Source organism: Aquarana catesbeiana, linkage group LG03 (assembly GCF_042186555.1).
Source record: "Aquarana catesbeiana isolate 2022-GZ linkage group LG03, ASM4218655v1, whole genome shotgun sequence".
Classification (NCBI taxonomy): Eukaryota; Metazoa; Chordata; class Amphibia; order Anura; family Ranidae; genus Aquarana; species Aquarana catesbeiana.
Window position 1 is genome coordinate 633,680,612 of NC_133326.1, and position 23,199 is coordinate 633,703,810.

Below are 23,199 nucleotides of genomic sequence, written 5' to 3' on the forward strand. Positions count from 1 at the left end.
AATTAGAATAATATGAGAACTGGTTATTTATCAATGGCTCTGTTGGAGCCAAAGTGCTTGGGGGATTGTTCTTACAAGAGAACCTGCCATTTTGCTCTGATAGGGTAAAATGACAAAATCTCCCCAATGTTTCACAATCCTTATTTAACAACATAGACATCACAATTTATATCACCTGGATGTCACCGGGTGCCATAAGGACAGCAAAGGTGGACAAGTGGTTGCAGGCACAGAGAGTGCTGTTCACTCTGTCAGACTTCCTTGTCTTGCATCCACGGCTTGACCAAGTCTTCAGCTCCGTGTCCAGGAACACACATTGTAAAATAAAAGAAGGTGGAACAACCTATTGGGGAAAATATAGTAGGTATAATGCAGATATTTAAAGGTAACACCTGCTTTACTTTTACACCCATCTAAATGACATACCGTAAACAAAATTCCACTAATTCTAATGAGTACTGATGGCATTGTTTTTTTTACCTGTTTTATTCTTAGCTACTCTGTTGAAGAAAATCATGCTACTGTCAACGATCAATAGCCCAAACTCAAAATACACCGTCTGTCCCTCTCCTGCTCTTCTAAGCTCCTCCGCAGTTTCAATTGGAGAGCGCGGGAGAGCCCAAAAGCAAACAGCTTCTGTTCTGCTCTTTAGAAAGTCCATAATGCTGTATAATCAATTTTATTGATGCACCTTGTATTGGTTATAAAAAATGAATTTAAATAAATAGTCCAAAAACTATAAAAGATTAGTGTCAAGTATAAACTTAAAATAAACTTAACCTCAAACTTGTATAGTTTCCCTTTAAAGATAAGCTTGAAGCCTAAGGCCTCCTTCACACTTTCCAATCAGGTCCGCCTGTCAGTTTTTCAGGCGGACCTCATTGGACCCTCCATTCACTCCTATGGAGCTGCGCATGTCATCGGTGACAAGTCCACTGACACCCGCTACTATCCAATCCTGTCCGTGAAATCCAGATGGATGGTGACCCTATTTTCCATCCGTCTGGTGGATCGGATCAGATGAAAATGGACAGGCGGTCCATTTTCTTTTTTTTTAAATCAGATTCTTTTTATTGATTTTTAAAACATAAGAAGAGAAAAAACTCTTCCTTAAAACAAAAACAAAAACATACATCAAATTACGTTGCCAAGGACATATTATTATCCAAATATACAGTCAATCAGCTTATGTTTCCTGCAATATTACGGTATATATAGGCTTACAATCAATCTATGAAAACAAATCTTTACATATCTATACCAATCTCAGCTTTACCTCATATTTTCTATAATTAGTAAGTGTGTCCTTTTAGTACTTTGTACCCCTACTCCACTCCCGGTCCTTCAACGGACAATCGGTCGGTGTAGAGGTACCTCTCCCCCCTAAACAATGGGGGGGGGGGATAGTGTCTGCTTTCTTCTTTTAACTAATATATAATTAAAACCTTATAACTCGTCACCGCAGAGTAAGACAACTTCTCATCGAAATTATTGACAGTTTGATCTATATTCTGAGTCCCTATGACATCATAGCATCCTGTATCCATTCAATGTAGACAGCCTCCCTCCTCAAACAAGGGGGGTAGGCATCTGCGTTCTGCCACCTAGTATTTTATTTTGGACCAATTGGAAGGGGGCTAAACCAGGTACCTCCAACCAAGGATCCCATATACGTTTCATTTATGGTATTCACCCATTCTGCGTGTGTCGGTGGTGTCACCGAAAGCCATTTCTTAGCTATAAGTTTTCTAGCTATAAACAACATTCTGGTGATTGCTATATACGTATGTGGTGTATATAGTTCTTCGTCCAACCATCCCAACAGACACAGCTTGGGGTCAACCACAAATGTAAGATTCCATATTTTATTTATAGAGCTGATTATTTCAGACCAGTATCTTTGTAATTTTGGGCACTTCCAGAGCATGTGTATAAGGGTGCCATTATCTACCTTACAACGGGGGCAAAATGGTTCATCTCTTCTGTTCCATTTATATAATTTATAGGGGGTACGGTAGGTTCGGTGTATAATGAATAGTTGCGTGAGTTTTTGGAAAGAGGAAAGAGACACTTTAGGCACAGTCTCCATTATAGCAGACCATTCCTCATCTGTAATGTGACCTATATCCTCCCCCCAACTTGTCCTGCATTTTAATGACATAGTCTTGGATATCTGCATTATTAGTGATTCATATATAGATGATATCTGCCCTTTCCTAGACATTGAGTTTACCAGCTGTGTGAGCACCGTTGGTCTAGTTAATTGCCACTTAGAAAGTGTAGTTTGTGCTGAGATGGCGTGCCTAAGTTGTAAATATTGAAAGAACACAACATTTGGTATGCCATATTCTTCTCTTAGGGATTGAAAGTCCCGTAAAAGTCCTCCTTGGTATAACTGCTTAATATACACCACCCCACTCCTAGACCATGCAGAAAAGCCCTTTAATTTACACAGTTTGGGAAAATTGCTATTGTTCCATATACGAGACCATTCAGAGTACCCTACATAATGAAAATGTTGCTTGGCCTTGTTCCATATCTTATCTATAAGCACCAAAGTTTTGTATTCAGGTATCCTACGGAATTCTCCTGCTTCCAAGCACTCCACAAGGCCCCCATTCGAGAGTAATGTACATATAATATTGCTCGCAGGGTCAGATAACTCAGAGTCCTGCCAACCCGTCATGTGTTGCAATTGGGCCGCTATAAAATAATAATATGGGTTTGGGACTGCCAGCCCGCCCGAGTCCTTTGCCTCCTGTAGTGTTTCCAATTTAATACACGGCACCTGTTTCCTCCAGATCAAAGAGCGAAATATGGTGTTACATTTTTTGAAAATGTGTATAGGGATCCATATAGGGGCGTTGTGGAGCGCATACAAAAGTTGTGGACCCCAGACCATTTTTATCAGGTTACATCGGCCAACTACCGAAAGGGGCAGTTTTATCCAACTGGCTGTTTTTTCCTGGAATTTTTTAATCAAGGGATTTATATTAAGTTTAACATATAGTTCTAAATTGGGGTGGATGACTATGCCTAAGTATCGGAAAGTATCTACTACCTTTATCTGGTCTGCTGCTGAGGGAAGTGGCGACACAAGGGGGTCCAATGGTAACAATGTGGATTTGTCCCAGTTTATCTTGAACCCTGAGGCGGTCCATTTTCATCTGCTCTCCCTATAAAGGACAGCAGGGTTTTGACAGGTCCGTCTTTGCACAGTGAGCAGAGACAGATCTGTCATCCGCCTGCTCAGCGGGAATCAGCGGGAATAAGCGGATCGATTTCCCACTGAATAAAGCAGAGTCCTCCAGGCCAAATGTAGCTTTTTTTCATTTTCAACAGAGGGGAGAAATGAGACACCCTGTCTGCAACTACATTGGTGAGATTTTCCCTCGCCTTCTGTCCCTGTCAAGCCCATCAAAGAAATAAAGAAATGGTGGAGTGTGGTGGTCAACCAGATAGAAAAGCACAGAGGAATAGAAACATTGCCAAAAGTTCCCACTCTAATAAAATGTGCTTTGTTTTTGTGTCCTCATTACAAAAATGTCTCACCAATTCGTGTACTGACAGGATCTTCTTTAAAGTGGGAGTAAACTCCCATGTCTGACTTTTACCTTTAGGTAAGCCTATAATAAGGGTTATATATAGGTAGTGTAAATATCTCCTAAACATGCACCGTCACCAGCGCATTCGCTCTGAAGGAAAGGCCACCCAAGCAATTCCTGTGCCGTAAATAGTGGCTACTGCGCACAGGAGCGGGACAACGTCATCATGGCTCCGGCCAGTCACACAGCCGGGGTCCGTGAACCCAGAAGGAAGACCGGGTGAAGATGGGAGTGCCTGCAGCAGTGGCAACCTGACACTGGAAGGGCTTAGTTTTAAGGTAAGATGCATACTAGCACATCATGGCTTTACCTTTCAGGGTACAAAAAAGAAAAGGTCCAGCGGTTTACTACCGCTTTAAGGAATGTAATTTGCTAAGGGAAAGGGGCTTAATTTCCTACTTGTCAAAAAGGAAATAAAATGTTTTGGCTGGTGTTGAACTTAAATTAAGGGGCCTATATATCAAGCTTAAAGCAAAACTCCACTTTTTTTTTTTTAGATTTTTTTCTTTTTTTTAAAGCTGTTGTTAATATAAAAAAAAAACACTCTAACTCCTTACACTGGAAACATTTTTCAGATATGTTTTTGGCTTTCAAAGGCCAAATATACACTCCTGTTGGTAAATAACCATGAAAGGTATTTTGCAAAGAACTATAAGACTATCTGGAATTGACTCTTGGAGAACCTTGCCTTAGAGATAGCCTATTTTACACACCTTGATAAATTGTGTGACTATGTGAATGTAATTTTTTGGGTAGGTTTTATGATGTCACATGTTCATAAATATTTTTTCAGTGTTGTTCTCAAATGAAACATTAGACAAATTAAATAGATTTAGTTCATTCACAGGAAATTAGGCTGTTCACTTTGCAAAGTAATCCTCACTGTGCAAGGAGATATCCCCTTAGCTTACTCAATGTGATGAAAATTCACATTGCAAAGAATACCCAATCACAATCAAGAAGAATAAAAAAAAAAATGTTACTTGCATATGATTGGATGATAGAAGTCAGTAGAGATTTACCTTATTCACTAAGCTCTGGAAAAAAATTCCTTTTAGTAAATCAACCCAAATTCCAAGAAAATTGTGTTGGCATCAGTACACGGATCACTTTTTTTAAACATAAGTGGTTGACTTAATTATCAATGAGTTGCAAAGTACATTAAAATAGATGTTTGGGAATTTTTTTTTCAGAATCATACGTACCCAGCTGGATGCAGCATTGGTCCGATGATGCATCTGTCCCCTGTCGTCTCTAACACTGAGAACCGAGTGATCTAACACTGCAGATTGCTTGGTTCTCTGGGCTCCCAGAGCTGAAAGCTGGTGACTGTCAGTCACAGCTCTCTGCTCTGCCCCCCTGCTCACTGGAGCACTGAGCTGTGGAGGGGGCAGGAGCGGCATGTGGGCGGATCCAGACTCCATTGTCGAGCTCTTGCCCAGGCCTGGACTGGCTCTGTGACGTCAGCAGACAGTGGACTTCAGCTCGCTGTCTGCTGAAAACAGGTCACAGGAGTGCAGAACGAACTGCACTCCTGTGATCCATAGGAAGAGTACAGCCAAATGAGCTTTAGCTGTACTTCTCCTTTAAGGCTGGCCATACATTATTCTCAATCTTCTTGTACAATTTTCCTTTAGATTTACTAAAACCATATAATATGAGGTCAAACCTAAACACTCAATTTGTATGCAATCAGGCAGGTCCTTACACTACATAGTTGAAGATAAATCGAAAGGAAATTTAATAAGAACATTGTTATAATGTATGGTTAGCCTAAGTATTACAAAATAGCATGGAAATATACAAGGCTAATTTATCAAAGAGACAAGAGGACAGTAGGGAAATAAAGGAATTTGTTTACCAAAGGCAAATGAGCTTCACTGTGCAAGGGAATTTTCCCTTAGCTTACTGAATGAGGTGAAGAACTATTGACTTCCATCATCCAATCATGTTTTTTATTTTCCTGGCATGTCATTGAATATAATTTGCAAAGTGAATTTTCACTAAGCTAAGGGAAAATCGCCCTGCAAAGTGAAAATTTCCTTTGCAAAGTGAATAACCTACAGTATTTGCCTTTATTAAATAAATCCCAAAGAATACAAAGGGTGAGAGCCTACAGTAAGTCAAATTAACCAGTAAAAAAAGTGGAGGCTAGTTAAAAGAAATGTAAAAATAAGATGGGAGAGGAGGAAAAGAGCTATCAATGGAAAGAAGAATTAAAGGTATAGGTTGTAGATAATAAAATTTTTTATATATTTTTTACTGAAGAGAGTGCATAGCTTCTTTAGATAATGAGGGCCATTTGGACTTCCAAGGAAGCTAATGCTTTCCAGGTCAGTGTGCATGTTTTTTTTAGTTTCATAAAAACAGACTTGACTTCTTACTACTTATTAAAAATAGCACAAAAGTGTCAGAGGTGAGCGAACATTTAAAAATTTACCTTTACGCTTTGTGAACAGTTGAGTTTAAAATTGATATCCCTTTGAACTGGCCAATGTACCCCCAATAACAGTTCAAAAGGGTAGCTTTCTTCTGTATGATTTTGTATAAGCCACCTGCCCCCCTGGAAGCCAGATGCTAATAACTCAGCGCCAGGCTGTAATGTTTAGAATGTTTGCCTCAATTTCCATAAAATATTTTAGCCCACTGCTGGCTCGTGTACCTAGTGGAATCAGAAAACCAGGGTAATTAAACCTGGTAAGCATTTTATCATCCTCTCAAAGTGGTCCTGGTTGTTTCTGCCACAAAAACAAACTTATGACACCACCAAATATTTTGACACTAAAACGCCATAAGAAAAATAATTAATACAAAAACAAAAAAACAAAAAAAAAAACCCTCCAAATGGTTCTATTGTATTCTAGCTACAGTGATATTTGCAGATATGCTTGTAGACTTAGTTGGCGGTGCTCCAATAGGTGAGAGGACACTTGATATAGAACAAATTAATAAATTATCAGTTTGATGCTTTTTTTGTACTGACCTTTAGTTGTTTCAGGTAGAAGACCACCGGGGGTTCCAGGTATGCTATATTGGGACTAGTGATGGCTCCACTTATAATGGGGGAATTGATCTCCTCCATAACTTTATTGTCAGTTTCTCCTATAGCCCCAAGAAGGTTGGCGTTCAACTTAGATTCCAATCCTTTATAGGAAATGAAGATTGCTCCATCTAGGAAGAAATATGTAAATGTGATAAAGATGGATATTTAGCCTGTTCCCTTTAACTCAGATGTGTATCTTTTTATATAGTAATACCATCACACAAGGGCCCTTATTGAACAATGTGAAAAAGATGTAGTAAACCGCGCATCCTATTCCTTTAACAAAGCATATATAAATAAAGTGCAAATTGAGTGCAATGATAACACACGACCACTAGATGTCCCTAGCAAATTAACAAACATACAGTCAATGTGCAAATTGGCAATATAGACCTCACCATAGTACACCACCAGCTATCTCCAGTGTGTATAAATTGTATGGATTAAACTTTTAGTACAGTGTCCAGGAAGTCAATATATTGTGAGTACAGCAATGTCCAAACAACTTCCATCACATCATTTCCAATGGTGCATATGGCTCAATTGATCCAACAATAGATGACTATCTTCCTCCACCAACACCGTTCACACAGCCTACTCGCCAGATCTATGTGACTCTCATTACAGGAGTCACATACAGCAAAATGGCCCCGATTGAGTCCCGATGCCGATTTGCGCTCCACTGTGGTCGGAAGTGACATATCCCGCTAGTCCAGGGTGTGATCTAGAGATTTGGCATCTCCCCCTACTATGTTTTAAATAGTTTAAATGTTTTTAGGTTTTCTGGTTTTAAATGTTTAAAAAAATGGATGTGGATTTTTGTACTGTTGTGGGAGATGTGTTAAAATGTATTTTTGTATTTTTTTAATAACAATCTATAATATGTAATTTAATATAGAAGTATGATGCTGGTTTTGTTTAGAAGGGTTTCTTTTGAGCTGTGCAGTAAAAGGTAATTTCTGTACAACAGTAATGGACTCCTACCGCTTGCATATTGCTCTTTGCATCATTACATAAAATCGGAACTCACCCCTATCTCCGCTAACATGTGTACAAGGGACCTGCATGGTGTTCTCCAGCACAGTTAAGGTTATGGAAGTATCTCCTCCACTACATATGTCTATGGCAGCCTTCATGTGAACCTCTGGAAGAAAGACAAAGAATCATGGAGAGACCTTAAAATCACAATAATGTAAATCTAGCCTTATGCATAATCTGATGTCTGATTATTAAAAAATGATTTGCTCATCAAAATAGAAAAATAAGCTTTTACAACTGACTGTGTCCTCTCTGAGGGATTTCCCCTTGCTTCCAGTTCTGTCTTACACCCAAATAATTTCTCACTTCCCCTTCTGTCTAAAAGTAGACAAGAAATGTGGGTAAATCTCCAAAAAGGGGGCAAAGACAGAAATAAAAAGTTGACAGCATTTGTAACCTTTAATACTTTATAAAAACCATGAAAAGATTTGGCTAGAATTTTAAGGGCTTTAACCCTTAATAATAACTGAAACTAATCTATACCTAAAGCATCTAAAGCTAAACCTAATCTAAATAAATGATCAGAACCCTTGCTTTCATTTTATAAAAAGAGCATTGTAACAGCAATAATCACAATAATTATTTTTGACAATCCAATATATGTTTATTTGAAAAATCCCCTTTCATGTTGTGACTGCTGCCTGTCTGCTGGCTATCTCTTTCAACAACTTTCTGGATTCCCTGCATACTTTGCAGCTTCTCCTCTGTTGTTTAGTTTCAGTTCCTAAGGACTACATATCCCATGGTACTTGCAAGCAGTGGTTCTGCCTCCTCCTAGTTTAGAAGGCAGGCTCTGTGAAATGTGTGGCACAGCATTGCCTACTCACAGGACAGTGACTACGTGTCACAAAATGTACAGGTATTGTAAATGTGTGGAGATATTCACAGAGTAAGATTACAAACTACCAGATTGTTCAGATTAATAGCTGTAGGCTAGAGCTAATTGAAATACAATGTGGAAATAAATATATGACTTTACATTTTGACCGAAGGTATGCTTTGACTTCTCCATGAAAAAGGAAATCCTTTCATACAGTTATTATTGGTACAGTGAGATAGGTAAGAGGAGAAACAGCAGAGTCATAGATGCCAAGGGAGGGGAGTTTTTGTGGGTGGTCAACTATATCAAAAGCAACAGAGAAGTCTGAGAGTTATGCCGCGTACACACGAGCAGAATTTTCGACAGAAAGAGTCCGATGGGAGCTTTTCATCATATATTCCGATCATGTGTATGCCCCATCTGACTTTTTCTGTTGAAAATTCAGACAGACTTAGATAGAGAACATGTTCTATATTTTTCCGATGGAATAAATTACTATCGGAAAAAACGCTCGTCTGTATGCTGTTCCAACGCACCAAAAACGACGCATGCTCGGAAGCAAGTACGAGACGGAAGCTATCGGCTACTGGCTGTTGAACTTTCGTTTTCTAGTCCCATCGTACGTGTTGTACGTCACCGCGTTCTGGATGGTTGGAATTTGGTGTGACCGTGCATATCCAAGACAGCTTGAGCGGGATTCCGTCGGAACTCTGTCGTAAAAACCTACAGAGTTTATTCCGACGGCAAAACTGGTCGTGTGTACAGGGCATAAGAGTACATAGTGGTGAACATTGATTTTTGCAGTTAGTAAGTCATGAGTTGTGAGTTTAGGTTTTAGGAGCAATGCTTTGGAGTATTGAGGGCAAAATTCAGACTGAAATGGGTCAAATGGGTTCTAAGACCTTGGAGGTAAACGGGGAAAGGAGATGGGTCTTAGGTTGTTAAAATTGGTGGGTCCAGCAAGGGCTTTTTAAGTATGGGAATGACTAATGCATGTTTTAGAGGGTTGGGGATGATGCCATTAGAGAGGGAAAAATTGAAGATGTGAGCTAGAGAGTGTATTCTAGTGCAAGAGGGTGATCATAGTAGTTGTGAGGGAACAGGGTCCAGGGGGCGGGTGGTTAGGTGTGCATTAGAAAAAAAAATACCTATGGTAATAGGGTTAAAAGAAGGAAGTATTGAATGTGGAAGGAAGAACACTGTAAGTAATAATTTTCAATGCTTGACTATTGCGTGCTTTACCTGCATTTTTTTAGGTTGGTGACAGGCTTTCAGTGATTGCCCATAGTTATGTATGTGCAATACCAAATGATAAATGGTGTTAGAAGCTGTATGATGTAAAAGTCTTGAGTGTATGATATTGTAAAGCATATTTGCTGTCTATACAGTGACATCAGCAACCAGTTTAATAGACCTTTGAAGCTATTGTGTCCATCCACTTACCCAGCTCGGGCGTACTGATGTTTTGATTCTTAGGGTGTTTTGAAAATGTTACCAACAGTGAGGTCTCCACAGTCTCCACTATGGAGGAGACAGCTGAACGTAGGTCAGAAGCAGTCATATTGTTCAAGATCGTGTGGTTAAGAATTTCTGTGAACTCTTTAGCAACTTGCTATGAAAATAAAACGTGAAAGGCAATGAAAGACATACAGAAACAGGAGTCTACAGAAATCTACATCTACATCTAAAGAGAGTATTTGCCCAACCAGGTCATTTATAATCAGAAAAGAGGACTTTCTTAAATTTGTGGGCACTTCCACAACCTTGGCTGCGCCTGTTCAGGAAAATGAAAATTGGCCGGGCTAGACTTTCTTTGCCAATCAAAACTGCTTGTTCTGACATAGGTAATGTTTGCACAAAGATCTTTGGCAGCTGGGGGGTCACACATGCTTGGTCAGCCACTGTCTAATGTTTGCAGACAGCTGTAGACTCAATATAATAGAATAAACAAATAAGCAGCCCATAGATTATTAGTTTTTGGTTGAAAGAAAACAAAATGACCCAATTCCCCCATCCACACATTCAAGGTGGATAGGGAAATCCTCCCACTGTGCCTTTGTATTCTGACTTCCCCACCATCAGAATACACTGATCAGCATTGCCGGATATAGCCGGCAGCACTGATCGAGCAGCAAAAATATGACAGGACAGTTGTGCGGAAGTAGATCAACTTCTGTACAAGCACCGCGTGCATACATGGATTGAAATTAGGCCAGTCCCTGTTAAACCAGACGAATTTTGATCCATGTATGGCCGGTTTTATTCCATTTAAACATCTTTCTACTAGAAGATTAGTAAAAAATACTAGAAATTATCTGGATATTAGGACAGCTGATAAGTTCCAGGGAGAGTCTCATTAGATCCACATTATCATTGCATAAGACAAACCCAGCACATATATTCAGAGAGGACTAGGTCCGCCTAGTAAGGATAAGAAGGGAACAATCAGCTTTCAGATGCCCCTAAAGTTTGAAAACAAACCCTGGCATTAGAAGAGTGAGAAAGTCTCTTTCAGTGCTGTAAATGCCTAATGTAATGAGGTATGACCACATCTGCATACTAAAACCACAAATTTGATGTCTGTAGATATGAGAATAACCTGTGAGAGAATAGGGGCTTCCGTCGATGGGCAAATGTAGAATGCAGAACTCCTTTTCAGGTGCATTCAGCTTTCATTTGAGATTAGTTTGAAAGTTCCATCTGAGCTCCTTTATAGGAGATTCCGACCAGTATTTCACCTCCTTCTGACTTGCAATTGATTCCCTTTCTAAGCTTCATCAAGCTGATTTTTCATTTTGTTTGACCCCAATAGGGAAACAATTAGTTTTGGCAAAAACAAAAGCCTGTGGACGCAGACCCCAAAACCACTGAACCATGTAGCTCAGCACACTGCGCACTTGTGGGATTTCAATGAGGAACAGCACTCGCTCCTGTAATGCTTGGAGAGAGAGCTCAACTCACAGAGCATCCCAGATTTTGGGCGGGACGGAGCTAGTCTCTTACGCAGCCAATACAGGAAGTAGTTTTTTTCATTCAACCAGCAGGCTGACCACAAAGTGTATTTTATTGAAAAGGTAAACTTAGTTTTTAAAGGGGTTGTATCGGTTTGTTTGTTTTTAAAAAAAAATAACAAACAAACATTCTAATGAGGAAAAGGGGGGGATGGGATTACTGCGGTGCCACCAATAAAGTAGAACAGTTTTATTATAAAAATTTCTTTTTTATTTTAATCATATCAAAAAAGCTAAAAAATGCACATAATGTACCTAAGTTTTACAATGGAATGTAGTCAATCTTAGATAAACTTTCTGGATTTGAAAATACATTTAGGTAATGACGGTGTTTTACATTTATCTTTATATCGTAAGCCCTCCTCGGGCAATACGATTCTCCATGCAGCTAGTGCACATCCCCAGCCGTTATTAGACAGCATACCCTATAGCCAATTTCTAAGGCTCAGAAGAAATTGCACTCAGGATTCAGATTTTCATCTGGCAGCTAGTGACCTGTATGAGAGACTTCACCTGCGGGGATACAGCCGTTCCTTGCTGAAGAGGTCTTTCAACAGAGTCATTAAGCGAAACAGACATGATCTTATTCACCTAACCAAACCTCGGAAATCGAATCCTTCTGTCAGGATTATTACTCAATTTTCCAAACAACATGGTCAGATGAGAGGGATTCTTCAAAAATACTGGCCACTTTTGACGGCCGACAATACTATAAAAAAATTCCTCAAACCATACCCTGAAATTACCTATAGGCGTGCTCCATCTATGAGAGATCTATTAGTTCACAGTCACCACGAGAGACGAGGTCCCTTGGATTATTCCAATGTTGGTACCTTTTCGTGTGGTGTATGTGATTTTTGTCCTTTCATCTACAATTCCAGGAACATCCTTCTTCCAAATGGCAAGACTCACCGTTTGAGACATAGAGTCACCTGTAAAACAATTGGCGTAGCCCTATGTCAATGTGGTTGTTTTTACGTGGGGAAAACTAAACGTCCATTTTTGAAACGCATCAAGGATCATATTGCACCTTTATACAAGCATTTAACCACTACAGCCCTGAATAGGCATATTGCAATGGAACATAACTATGACCCTGATGTTGTCAGATTTGCGGCCCTTGAGCATATTCCTCCACATGCTCGGGGTGGTAATATCGATAACACCTTGCTTCAGATGGAGACTAGATAGATATATATATTGGACGCTGTAAAATTTCCTGGTTTAAATGAATATATCAGTTTTAAATCTTTCCTCTAGAATGGTATCTATTTGCCTGTATTGATCATCCTATTTTCCTGCTGTTCAATCGGCCTATCCATCGATTGTCCCCCTACTGCCTGGCCAGTCCTTTGGTCAATCCGATCCTCAGGGTTTGGTGACCAATCTTGTCCTCCTTTCCTGCCCTCATCCTGTGCCCACTGCTAGTTTGTTTTTTATACTAAGTTCAACAATGGATGTTGAGTTGTCTAACAAATTTCTGTTTTTTCATATCTTTCATTACATGAAAAATTATTCCATTTATTATAATTTTTTTATTATATATTGTTCCATTTTTGTTTCCATTGGAATGTATTGATACTTTGTATTGATTTGATGAGTAAGTAGAGATTTATGATCACTTTCCATGTAGAAATAAATGAAATCAAAGATATTGAGTCTATCACTAGATTATAACATTGTTTTAATCAGTGTATTTCTGGTATTTAATCCATATTTCTATTGTTGTAGGCGCCCTGTCTGGTGGGTCGTATTTCGGTCGTTTTGGTGATAATAACTGTCCATTGAATATGCTGTCTCGCCTGTGTCCTTGGTCGTTCCAGTTCTTTCCCCCCTTGATCTGCTATGTGGACCCAGTATGCCCGGTTGCTTCGCCTCCATCCAGCCTGAGAATTTTTCTCACTACAGCCTTTGGCTGCATGGACGCCCAAGGGCTGACTTCACAGTCAGCCTATCCCTTCGGCCGGGACCATCGCAGACATTCCAAAGCCAATCCAATTGCCTCCTTCCCTCTTTCCTTGGATAGGTTGTGAGGTTTCCATCTCTCCCCCCCCCCCCCGATAGCTCCGATGCCTTAATTACATCTATACAGACCGCGTCACTGGTAAACATTGCCATGTGACGCGATCGACACTCGGCTTTCTGGGTAGTGTAGGTTGGCGGCCTTGGTTACTGTGCATGCGCCCTGTCCGCTTCTCGTCCGCTCCTGATTGGCTGACCTGTGTTATGCTGATCAGGTGGGGGTTTTAAAAGGCAGGCCATCTCAGTAATTTTTACTTACCTGCTGTGGGATAAGTGTGGTGGCCAGACGATACTTGCTAAAGGTAATAACGCTATATCTCCTTCCCTTCCATTTTGCACCAAAGCTTTCTTATCTTTACCATCGCTGTTATATGTAGCCATGCTGGCTGGTCTTTATGCTGACAGCATTTCCACTTGTATTGGATTTTTAGATCACTTAATCCAGCTGGTGCTATCTGAAGGATATGTTGGGGAGGTTCCAATGCTTAGCCTATATATGGGCGGAATCTCATGTCTAGTGTGCACTTTTGTTTCCAGCTATATTGAACCTTTTGGTAAGCACCTTTAGTATATTCATTATTTAATAAGGTCTCCAAATCTGTTATAAGTATCCGTCATTTAGTTATCCAATTTATATAAAATCTAGGTCATTACTAATACCACTATTTTGTTATTTTTCTAGCTCTTTTGGCTATACACAAATCTTGTGATTCTTGCATCCAATTACTGTGCCGTGAATTTCTTCTGTGCACCAGTGGGTGCTCTTGTTGCATATAATCAGGGTATGGGGACTGGGAGGCGGGGACATGGGTTGGACAGTATTTTGACCACTTTACGATATGACAGTTCGCCTCAACGATACTAGATTATGTGGACCTAATCTAATGATATACTCCCTTTTTCTTGTTTCTGTGTTTTTACCTCTTGTGTTAATCTGTACATTCCCCTGATGAAGCCAATGTTTTGGCGAAACTAGTTGTGAACTAGTGACCAGCGATCACTGTCTAACATCATTGGTGACGGTAATTACTTTGAATTGTATTTACGCTCTTTTGTCTTTGAAATTTTCTATATGTGTATGTCTAATATACATTTTTTAGCTTTTTTGATATGATTAAAATAAAAAAGAAATTTTTATAATAAAACTGTTCTACTTTATTGGTGGCACCGCAATAATCCCATCCCCCCCTTTCCTCATTAGAATATTTTTCAAACAGGGATGAGGTGCCGTATCTACTAGGACATATCACCTATCACCTACTTATAACAAACAAACATGTCATTCTTACCTCCACTGTGCAGTTCGTTTTGCACAGAGTGGCCCCAATCCTCCTATTCTGGGGTCCCTTGGCGGCTGTCTCGGCTCCTCCCCGCAAGAGCTAACCTCCCTCTGGGAAGCGCTCTCCCAAAGGGGTTAGCTTGCGGACGCGCTCCCGTATGATACACTCAGCGCGCTGCGTCATTGATTTGATTGACAGCAGCGGGAGCCAATAGCTACGCTGCTATCAATAATCCAATGCAGAGCCTACAGGAGCTGGGGGAAAGCAACACAGGATCGCGCCCACGGAGATTTGGGGCTCAGGCAAGTAAAATGGAGGCTCGAGGGCCGGAGAGTGCAAGGTGTTTTTTCACCTAAATGCATAGGATGCATTTAGGTGAAAAAACACGAAGCTTTACAACTCCTTTAATGTTGTCAGGCACAGGAGGTAATGTGGGAAAGTTCTGGATGATCCAGCAGTCAGGATCAGTTCCAAGAGTACAGATTACTATAACAAACAATTCACTAGTGTGTGTGTCTAAATATTATATCTCATATACCATGGTAATTTTTAAACTCTACTGTTGTTTGAAAACAATGTGATTCCATTAAGACTTACCATACCTATTAATTAAAGTGTATCTCTAGGCAAAATTGGTAATCTGTCCTTTGCAAGCTTCTCAAAAGACATGCACATATACATTTATGCTTATTTTTCATAATGTTGGAATACAATGGAAACAAGGTTTTTTTAACCAGTTCCGGACCAGCCGCCGCAGTTATACTGCAGCAGGTTGGCTCGGCTGGGCGAAGCGTCTTAGCTGTAAGTCTAGCCCCTAGGCGGCCGCAAGGAGCCGATTTGCATCAGAACCGATCAGACCCCAGGCCCAGGCCAATGATTTCTGGCCTGGACCTGGTGATCAGGTCTGGCGAATGAAATCCTCCCCTGCATGTGTAAGTGTAAACACAGGCAGGGGAAGTGATGTCATCTCCCCTCGTAGAACTCTTTTCCGTTCCAGAGAGAGGAGAGAAGACATCTCACAGTAAGTTGCACCAACACTACACTGACACAGTACACATAGGCACACTTGTCACCCCCGATCACCCCCCCCCCAGTTAACCCTTCACTCCCTGTCACTGTGTCACCCAGTGCAGTGTTCATACTTTTTTTTGGATCATTGTACTGGTGTCATTTGTGACAATAATCAGCGTTAGGGTACTTAGTGGTAGGTCCAGATAGGTCTAGGGACCCCCCTAAACCCCCTAATAAAGGTTTAACCCCATGGACACCCCCTGTCACCAGTGATAACCGTATTAGTGTCACGGGTGACGTATTAGTGTCTGCGTCGCCCCAGGCAGCGTCAGATTAGTGCCAGTAGTGCTAACACCCACGCACACACCATACACCTCCATTAGTAGAATAGTATTTGAACGGATCAATATTTGATCTGATCAGATCTATACTAGCGTCCCCAGTAGTTTAGGGTTCCCAAAAACGCAGCATTAGCGGGATCAGACCAGATAACTGCTAGCACCTGCTTTTAGCCCCTCCGCCCAGCCCAACCAAGTGCAGTATCAATGTTACTTACAAAACAAAAAACACATAACTACAGCATTTGCAGAGTCAGGCCTGATCCTTGCGAACGCTAACAGTTTTTTTGATAGCGTTTGAAGCAATCGCTGACAGTCAGGTGCTTTTTTTTCCTGTGAGTCTCACTAGTGTACCAGTAAATTTAAAGGTCAAAATGTCCAATTGAAGGTACACTAGTGAAAAGAAAAAGAGAAGAACTCCACGCCAAATAAGGTAAGTAAATGACCAAACCAAGCTGCTCCCCAACTTGAACATATAATGATCTAGTGACGGAGCGGTATGTGGTCACGTGATCTCCACCTACGTGAAAAGGCCTACACGTTTCTGAGCCTGACAGATGAGAGTGAAGAGGAAGTCACCCATCTGTCCGATTCTGGCCGAGACTATGAACTAGTAGACAGCAGTGGCACCCTGGCAGATAGCTCTGACAACGGAGTAGTGGTCGCTGCCAAGGTCAGGCGTACCCGACCCTGTTCTTCTGCTGTTGTTGAGGTGAAAGAACCCGCAAGGCTCTCGTATGGAGCAGAGAGCCAGTACTAGTGCCGCTCATCCTTCTGGTGAACTGGCAAGCACCAGCGGCCTAGTAGAAGTGCAGTTCAAGTTGGTGAGGTGGCTAGCACAACTAGTGTCCCGAAGCCACCAAGAAGAAGACAAACACAGGCCCATCAAGCCCATAGTGCCCTTCCTGCTGCATTTACCAATCCGAATTGGGAGCCCACCACTTCTGCAGCGCCCTTACTTCCCCCATTCACTGGCCAACCCAGAATTCAGGTGGAAACAGTTGGTCGCTGTTTTTCACGGAAGATCTCTATAGATGTATTGTGGAGCAAAGCAATTTGTATGCTGGTCAATTCATTGCCACTAATCCCCAGTTGACCCTTGCCAGAGATTGGAAACCTATTACGGTTTCCGAATTTAAGACCTTCCTGGGCCTATCCCTCCTCATGGGCATAGTTAAAAAAGTGAGTTGCGGTCAAATTGGTCCACTGACCCAATTCACCATATGCCCATGCCTCCATGGCCAGGATATGATACGAGCAGATCTTGCGGTTCATGCATTTCGATGACAATGAACTCTGTCGTCCTTGGTCTGACCCTGGATACAATCGGCTCCACAAAATTTGTCCCCTCATAAACCACTTCAGCCAGCAGTTTGCAGCCTTTTTTACTCCCAATCAAGTTGTCTGCGTTGATGAGTCCCTGATTACATTTTCTGGCCACTTGTCTATCAAACAGTATCTTCCCAGCAAGCGTGCCGTATATGGGGTCAAGATGTATAAGCTCTGTGACAGGACAACAAGCTATACATACAGTTTTATGGCTTACGAGGGAAGAAATAGTCAAGTGGAGCCGGAGAACTGCTCAGACTACATAGGGAGCGCTGGTAAGATAGTGTGGGATATGGTGTCACCCTTATTCGGAAAGGGGTACCACTTGTATGTGGACAATTACTACACAAGCGACTTGCCACTTTTTAGTTACCTTTTTTATTGTGGAATCAGCGCATGTGGCACCGTGCGATCTAATCGCCATGGCTTCCTCAACGGCTTGTAGAGTCCCGACTTAGACGGGGGGAGAGAGCCTGCTTGAAATGTAATAATTTGTTAGCAGTGAAGTGGAGGGATTCACGTAATGTTTTCGTTCTGTCGTCCCTTCACGCAGATACGACAGTCCCCCTCTGTGTCCACGAATACAACCTTAACATGGCAGCGGTGGACCTCAACAACCAGTTGTTGGCGCCGTACTTAATTGCCCGTAAGGCCAGATGCTGGTATAAAAAAGTGTCTGTATATTTATTCCAATTGACTCTGCTGAATGCTTATGTGCTATACAAAGCTTCAGGACGAACTGGATCCTTCCTAAAATTCCAGGAAGAGATCGTCACAACCCTTCTGTTTCCAGACATTGCTATGCCCCACCTTCCCAACGCAAATACAGTGAGCCAGCTGCATGAGAGGCATTTTCCGTATGTCCTCTTGGTACCCCTGCCAAAAGAACACCCCAAAGAAGATGTTGTGTCTGCAGTAAACGCAGATTTAGGAGTGACACCCGCTTTTATTGTCCCTCCTGTCCTGACCAACCTGGTCTCTGCATCGGTGACTGTTTCAAACGCTACCACACACTAGTGGAGTATTAGCGTAGGGTACAGCACTACACAGTCCTAGGGCACACTTACACAGGGTCTCGAAAGATGAGATGGCCATCACATTTTGAGAGACCCTAATCTGCAACGTTTAAAGTTTACAGTTTATATAAAAGTGCAAAAACAAAACAAAACACAAAAAAATAAAAAAGCCAAAAATAGCTGTGGTTTTATTTTTCATCTCTCTCTATTGTTCTCTCTCTTATGTTCGCTCTATTATTCACTCTCTATTGTTCTATATCTATTGTTCTCTCTCTGTTGTTCCTGTAATGTTTTATTTTTACTATGTTTTATTGTATTTGCATTGCAGATATGGTATGTCTTACTGTTATACTGTACTGTAATGTTACTTTGTTTTATTGTTAACCATCATTTGCTCAGCAGGTACGCCATTCAGCTGCAGCATGGGTTTATTTATTCTGACAGCAACAGCGTTTGCTCCCACGATACGTAAAGCCATGACTCCAGAGCTGTAGGAGGTGATTTCAGCACCACAGTTAAAAAAAAAGTGCATATATGCTGAAGCATGGGGCAGGGGTGGAGGAGCGATTTGCTCCTAACATTAGGGGCAGATTACCCCCCTGCTTCGGCATATATTTTTTAGGCACATATTGCGTTAAAAAATTGTTTATTTTTACTATGTTTTATTGTATTTGCTTTGCAGGTATGGTAAGTCTTACTGTTATACTGTAATGTTACTTTGTTTTATTGTTAACCATCATTTGCTTAGCAGGTACGCCATTCAGCTACAGCACTGATTTATTTATCTTGACAGCAACAGCGTTTGCTCTCACGATACGTAAATCAGCGACTCCAGCGCTATAGGAGGTGATTTCACCACCACAGTTAAAAAAAAAATGGTGCATGTATGCCCATCATTAGAAGTGGGTGGGTGAAGGGTGGTATTCTAATGGTGGGCATACCCACCGATCAATCTCTTTTTTTCATTCAGCGCACATGCTGCATGAAAAAAAGAACATTACAATATTTGCCCAACAAGGACCAGCAACGTACTGGTATGTTGCTGGACTTTGAGTGGTTATACCAGAATGATGCCTGCAGGTTTAGGTATCATCTTGGTATCATTCTTTTCAGACAGCGGTCGGCTTTCATGTAAAAGTAATCCTAGTGGCTTATTAGCCTCTAGACTGCTTTTACAAGCAGTGGGAGGGAATGTCCCCCCCACCGTCTTCCATGGTTTTCTCGGGCTTTCCTGTCCCAACAGGGAACCCGAGAATGCAGCTGGTGGTTCTGCCAGCTGAGCATAGAGCTGATCGGAGACCAGAATGGCTCCAATCATCTCTATGGCCTAAGAAACCAGAAGCTATGAGCACTTCATGGTTTCGCCGGATATAAACAGCGCCATTGGGAAATTGGGAAAGCATTTTATCACACCAATCTTGGTGTGGTCAGATGCTTTGAGGGCACAGGAGAGATCTAGGGTCTAATAGACCCCTTTTTTTTCAAAAAAGAGTACCTGTCACTACCTATTGCTATCATAGGGGATATTTACATTACTTTTAAAAATGAAAGGAGCAGTTTAAAAATAAAATAAAAAGCAAAATTTAATAAGAAAAAAAAAAAAAAAAAGCACCCCTGCAACCTCATGCTCACACGCAAAGGCGAAAGCAAGCGTCGGTCTGGTGTCATATGTAAACAGCAATTGCACCATGCATGTGAGGTATCACCGCGAAGGTCAGATTGAGGGCAGTAATTTTAGCAGTAGACCTCCTCTGTAAATCTAAAGTGGTAACCTGTAAAGGATTTTAAATACTTTTAAAAATGTATGTAGTTTGTCGCCACTGCACGTTTGTGCACAATTTTAAAGCATGTCGTGTTTGGTATCCATGTACTCGGCATAAGCTCATCTTTTTTAGTACATCAAACATTTGTGCAATATAGTGTTTTTTAGTGCATTAAATATAAAAAAACTGTTTAGTTTTTTTTAAATTGTCTTTGAATATAATATATAATGTTTGGGGGTTCAAAGTAATTTTCTAGCAAAAAAAAATATATTTTTTCATGTAAACAAAAAGTGTCAGAAAGGGCTTTGTCTTCAAGTGGTTAGAAGAGTGTGAGTGATGTGTTATAAGCTTCTAATTTTGTGCATAAAATGCCAGTACACTTCAAACCCCCCCCCCCCAAATTTCCCTTTTTGGAAATTAGACACCCCAAGCTATTTGCTGGTAGGCATGTTGAGTTCACGGAATATTTTATATTTTTCAAACATGCTATGGGCATATGTGGAATTTCACCCCGAAATACATTCAGCTGCTTCTCCTGACTATGGGGATACCACAAGTGTGAGACTTTTTGGGAGCCTAGCCGTGTACAGGACCCCAAAAACCAATCACCGTCTTCAGGCTTTCTAAGGACGTAAAATGATGATTTCACTTTCTCACTACCTATCACAGTTACCGAGGTCCTGAAATGTCAAGATAGCACAAAACCCCCACATTTTGGAAAGTAGACACCCCAAGGTATTTGCTAAGAGGCATGGTGAGTATTTTGCAGCTCTATCTTTGTTTTTGAAATTGAAGAAAGAAAATATTTTTTTTTTCAATTTTCAAAACTTTGTGACAAAAAGTGAGATCTGCAAAATACTCAACATGCCTCTCAGCAAATAGCTTGGGGTGTCTACTTTCCAAAATGTGGTCATTTGGGGGGGGGGTTGTGCTATTTGGGCATTTCATGGCCTCCAAAACTGTGATAGGCAGTGAGGAGTGAAATCAAAAATGTACGCCCTACGCCTGAAGGTGGTGATTGGTTTTCGGGGTCCTGTACACGGTTAGACTGCCAAAACGTCTCACATGTGTGGTATCCCCATACTCAGGAGAAGCAGTAGGATGTATTTTGGGGTGTAATTCCACATATAACCATGCCATGTTTGAACAATATATAATTTAGTGACAACTTTGTGTAAACAAAAAAAAAACTAAATTTTCCTGAAACTTGTGGCAAAATATAAAATATTCCATGGACTCAACATGCCTCTCAGCAAATAGCTTGAAGTGTCTTCTTTCCAAAATGGGATCATTTGGGAGGGTTTTGTGTTATCTTGACATTTCATGGCCTCCAAAACTGTGATAGGTAGTGAAGAAGTGAAATCACCATTTTACGCCCTTAGAAAGCCTGCAGGCGGTGATTGGTTTTTGGGGTCCTGTACACGGCTAGGCTCACAAAAAGTCTCACACATGTGGTATCCCTGTGCCATTTTCACACCTCAAGAAACGAGATAGGCAGTCATAAACTAAAAGCTGCGTAAATTTCAGAAAATGTACCCTAGTTTGTAGATGCTATAACTTTTGCGCAAACCAATAAATATACGCTTATTGACATTTTTTTTACCAAACACATGTGGCTGAATACATTTTGGCCTAAATGTATGAATAAAATTTAGTTTATTGGATTTTTTTATAACAAAAAGTAGAAAATATAATTTTCTTTCAAAATTTTCGGTATTTTTCCATTTATATTGCAAAAAATAAAAATCGCAGAGGCAATCAAATACCATCAAAAGAAAGCTCTATTTGTGGGGAAAAAAAAGTATGCAAATATTGTTTGGGTACAACATTGCATGACCGCGCAATTACCAGTTAAAGCAGCACAGTGCCAAATTGTAAAAAGTGCTCTGGTCATTGAGCAGCCAAATCTTCCAGGGCTGAAGTGGTTAAAAGCAGACTGCAGAACCTGCAAAGCTAGAATGCAAAAACAAACTAAACTACAAAAGGCCAAAAGTGTGAAGGAAGAAACTGATTTTTCTTCCAATCTTCGCAGGCATGGTGTGTTGATTCAAGATCTATGAGTCACATGACAAATGACAGAAATGTCTTTATTCACCTTGAACAGAGTAAAACCTAAAAAAATCAGTACAGCTAAAAGGCAAATAATGGAATCAGAAGGAAAATGAGACGGTTTTCTTTACTGTCTTATTTCCTAAAGTATCACCAGAAAGATACCTGTGAAAAATGTCCTCTATTTCCCTGCTCTTGAAACCTTTTGTCAGTGAGGAGCCCCATAAAACAAGGTAATGTAGTGACCTTCTAAGATGACAGTGGTGCCATCACAAAAGGTTATGCCTTACTTGCAAAGGCTAAAAATACAGATGAACTGTATCAGCTGAACTGCAATGAGGTGGTTAACACTGCCAAGATGGAAAAACATTCAAACTGCATTCACACATGGCAAAGACAACTTGGGCACATAAGTACTGATATAATAAAGAAATTAAGTGAGAATGACTATGCAAGTGGAATAACAACTAGTCCATGTAATCACACAGTGAAATGCACCAGCTGTATAAAAGGAAAAATGACAAGAAAAACCTTTTTAAAGCAGAGTAACAGCAGAGGTAAAAATCCTCTGCAATTCATTCAAATCTTTGTGGCCCAATGGAAAAATCAACTTCAGGAAAGAGGTATTTTCTCACTTTTATAGATGATTACTCCAGGTATACTAAACTGTTACACAACAAAAGTGAAGTACCAGAGAGACTTGAACAGTATTTTATCTCAAGTAAGCAACTAATTTGGCAAAATGTAGAGTGTATTACGCACAGACAATGGAGCTGAATATACAGGCGATAACACACAGGCAATTCTCAGAAAGCATGGCATAATATTTCAAACTACTGTACCATACAACCTAGAACAAAATGGGGTTGCAGAA

General features: G+C 40.7%; 1 protein-coding gene across 3 annotated transcripts in view; it reads right to left on the minus strand.

Moving 5' to 3' along the window:
* The window catches only part of LOC141133238 (adhesion G protein-coupled receptor E3-like), a 133,419-nt gene that overhangs the window by 24,241 nt on the left and 85,979 nt on the right, over window positions 1-23,199 (minus strand). For all 3 annotated transcript variants that reach the window (XM_073622495.1, XM_073622496.1, XM_073622494.1), the window contains 4 exons: window positions 9,950-10,118; window positions 7,679-7,792; window positions 6,589-6,776; window positions 176-343 (listed from right to left, as the gene is read on the minus strand). In XM_073622495.1, coding sequence (XP_073478596.1) covers window positions 176-343; window positions 6,589-6,776; window positions 7,679-7,792; window positions 9,950-10,118 — 639 coding nt within the window. The remainder of the gene's footprint in view (window positions 1-175; window positions 344-6,588; window positions 6,777-7,678; window positions 7,793-9,949; window positions 10,119-23,199) is intronic.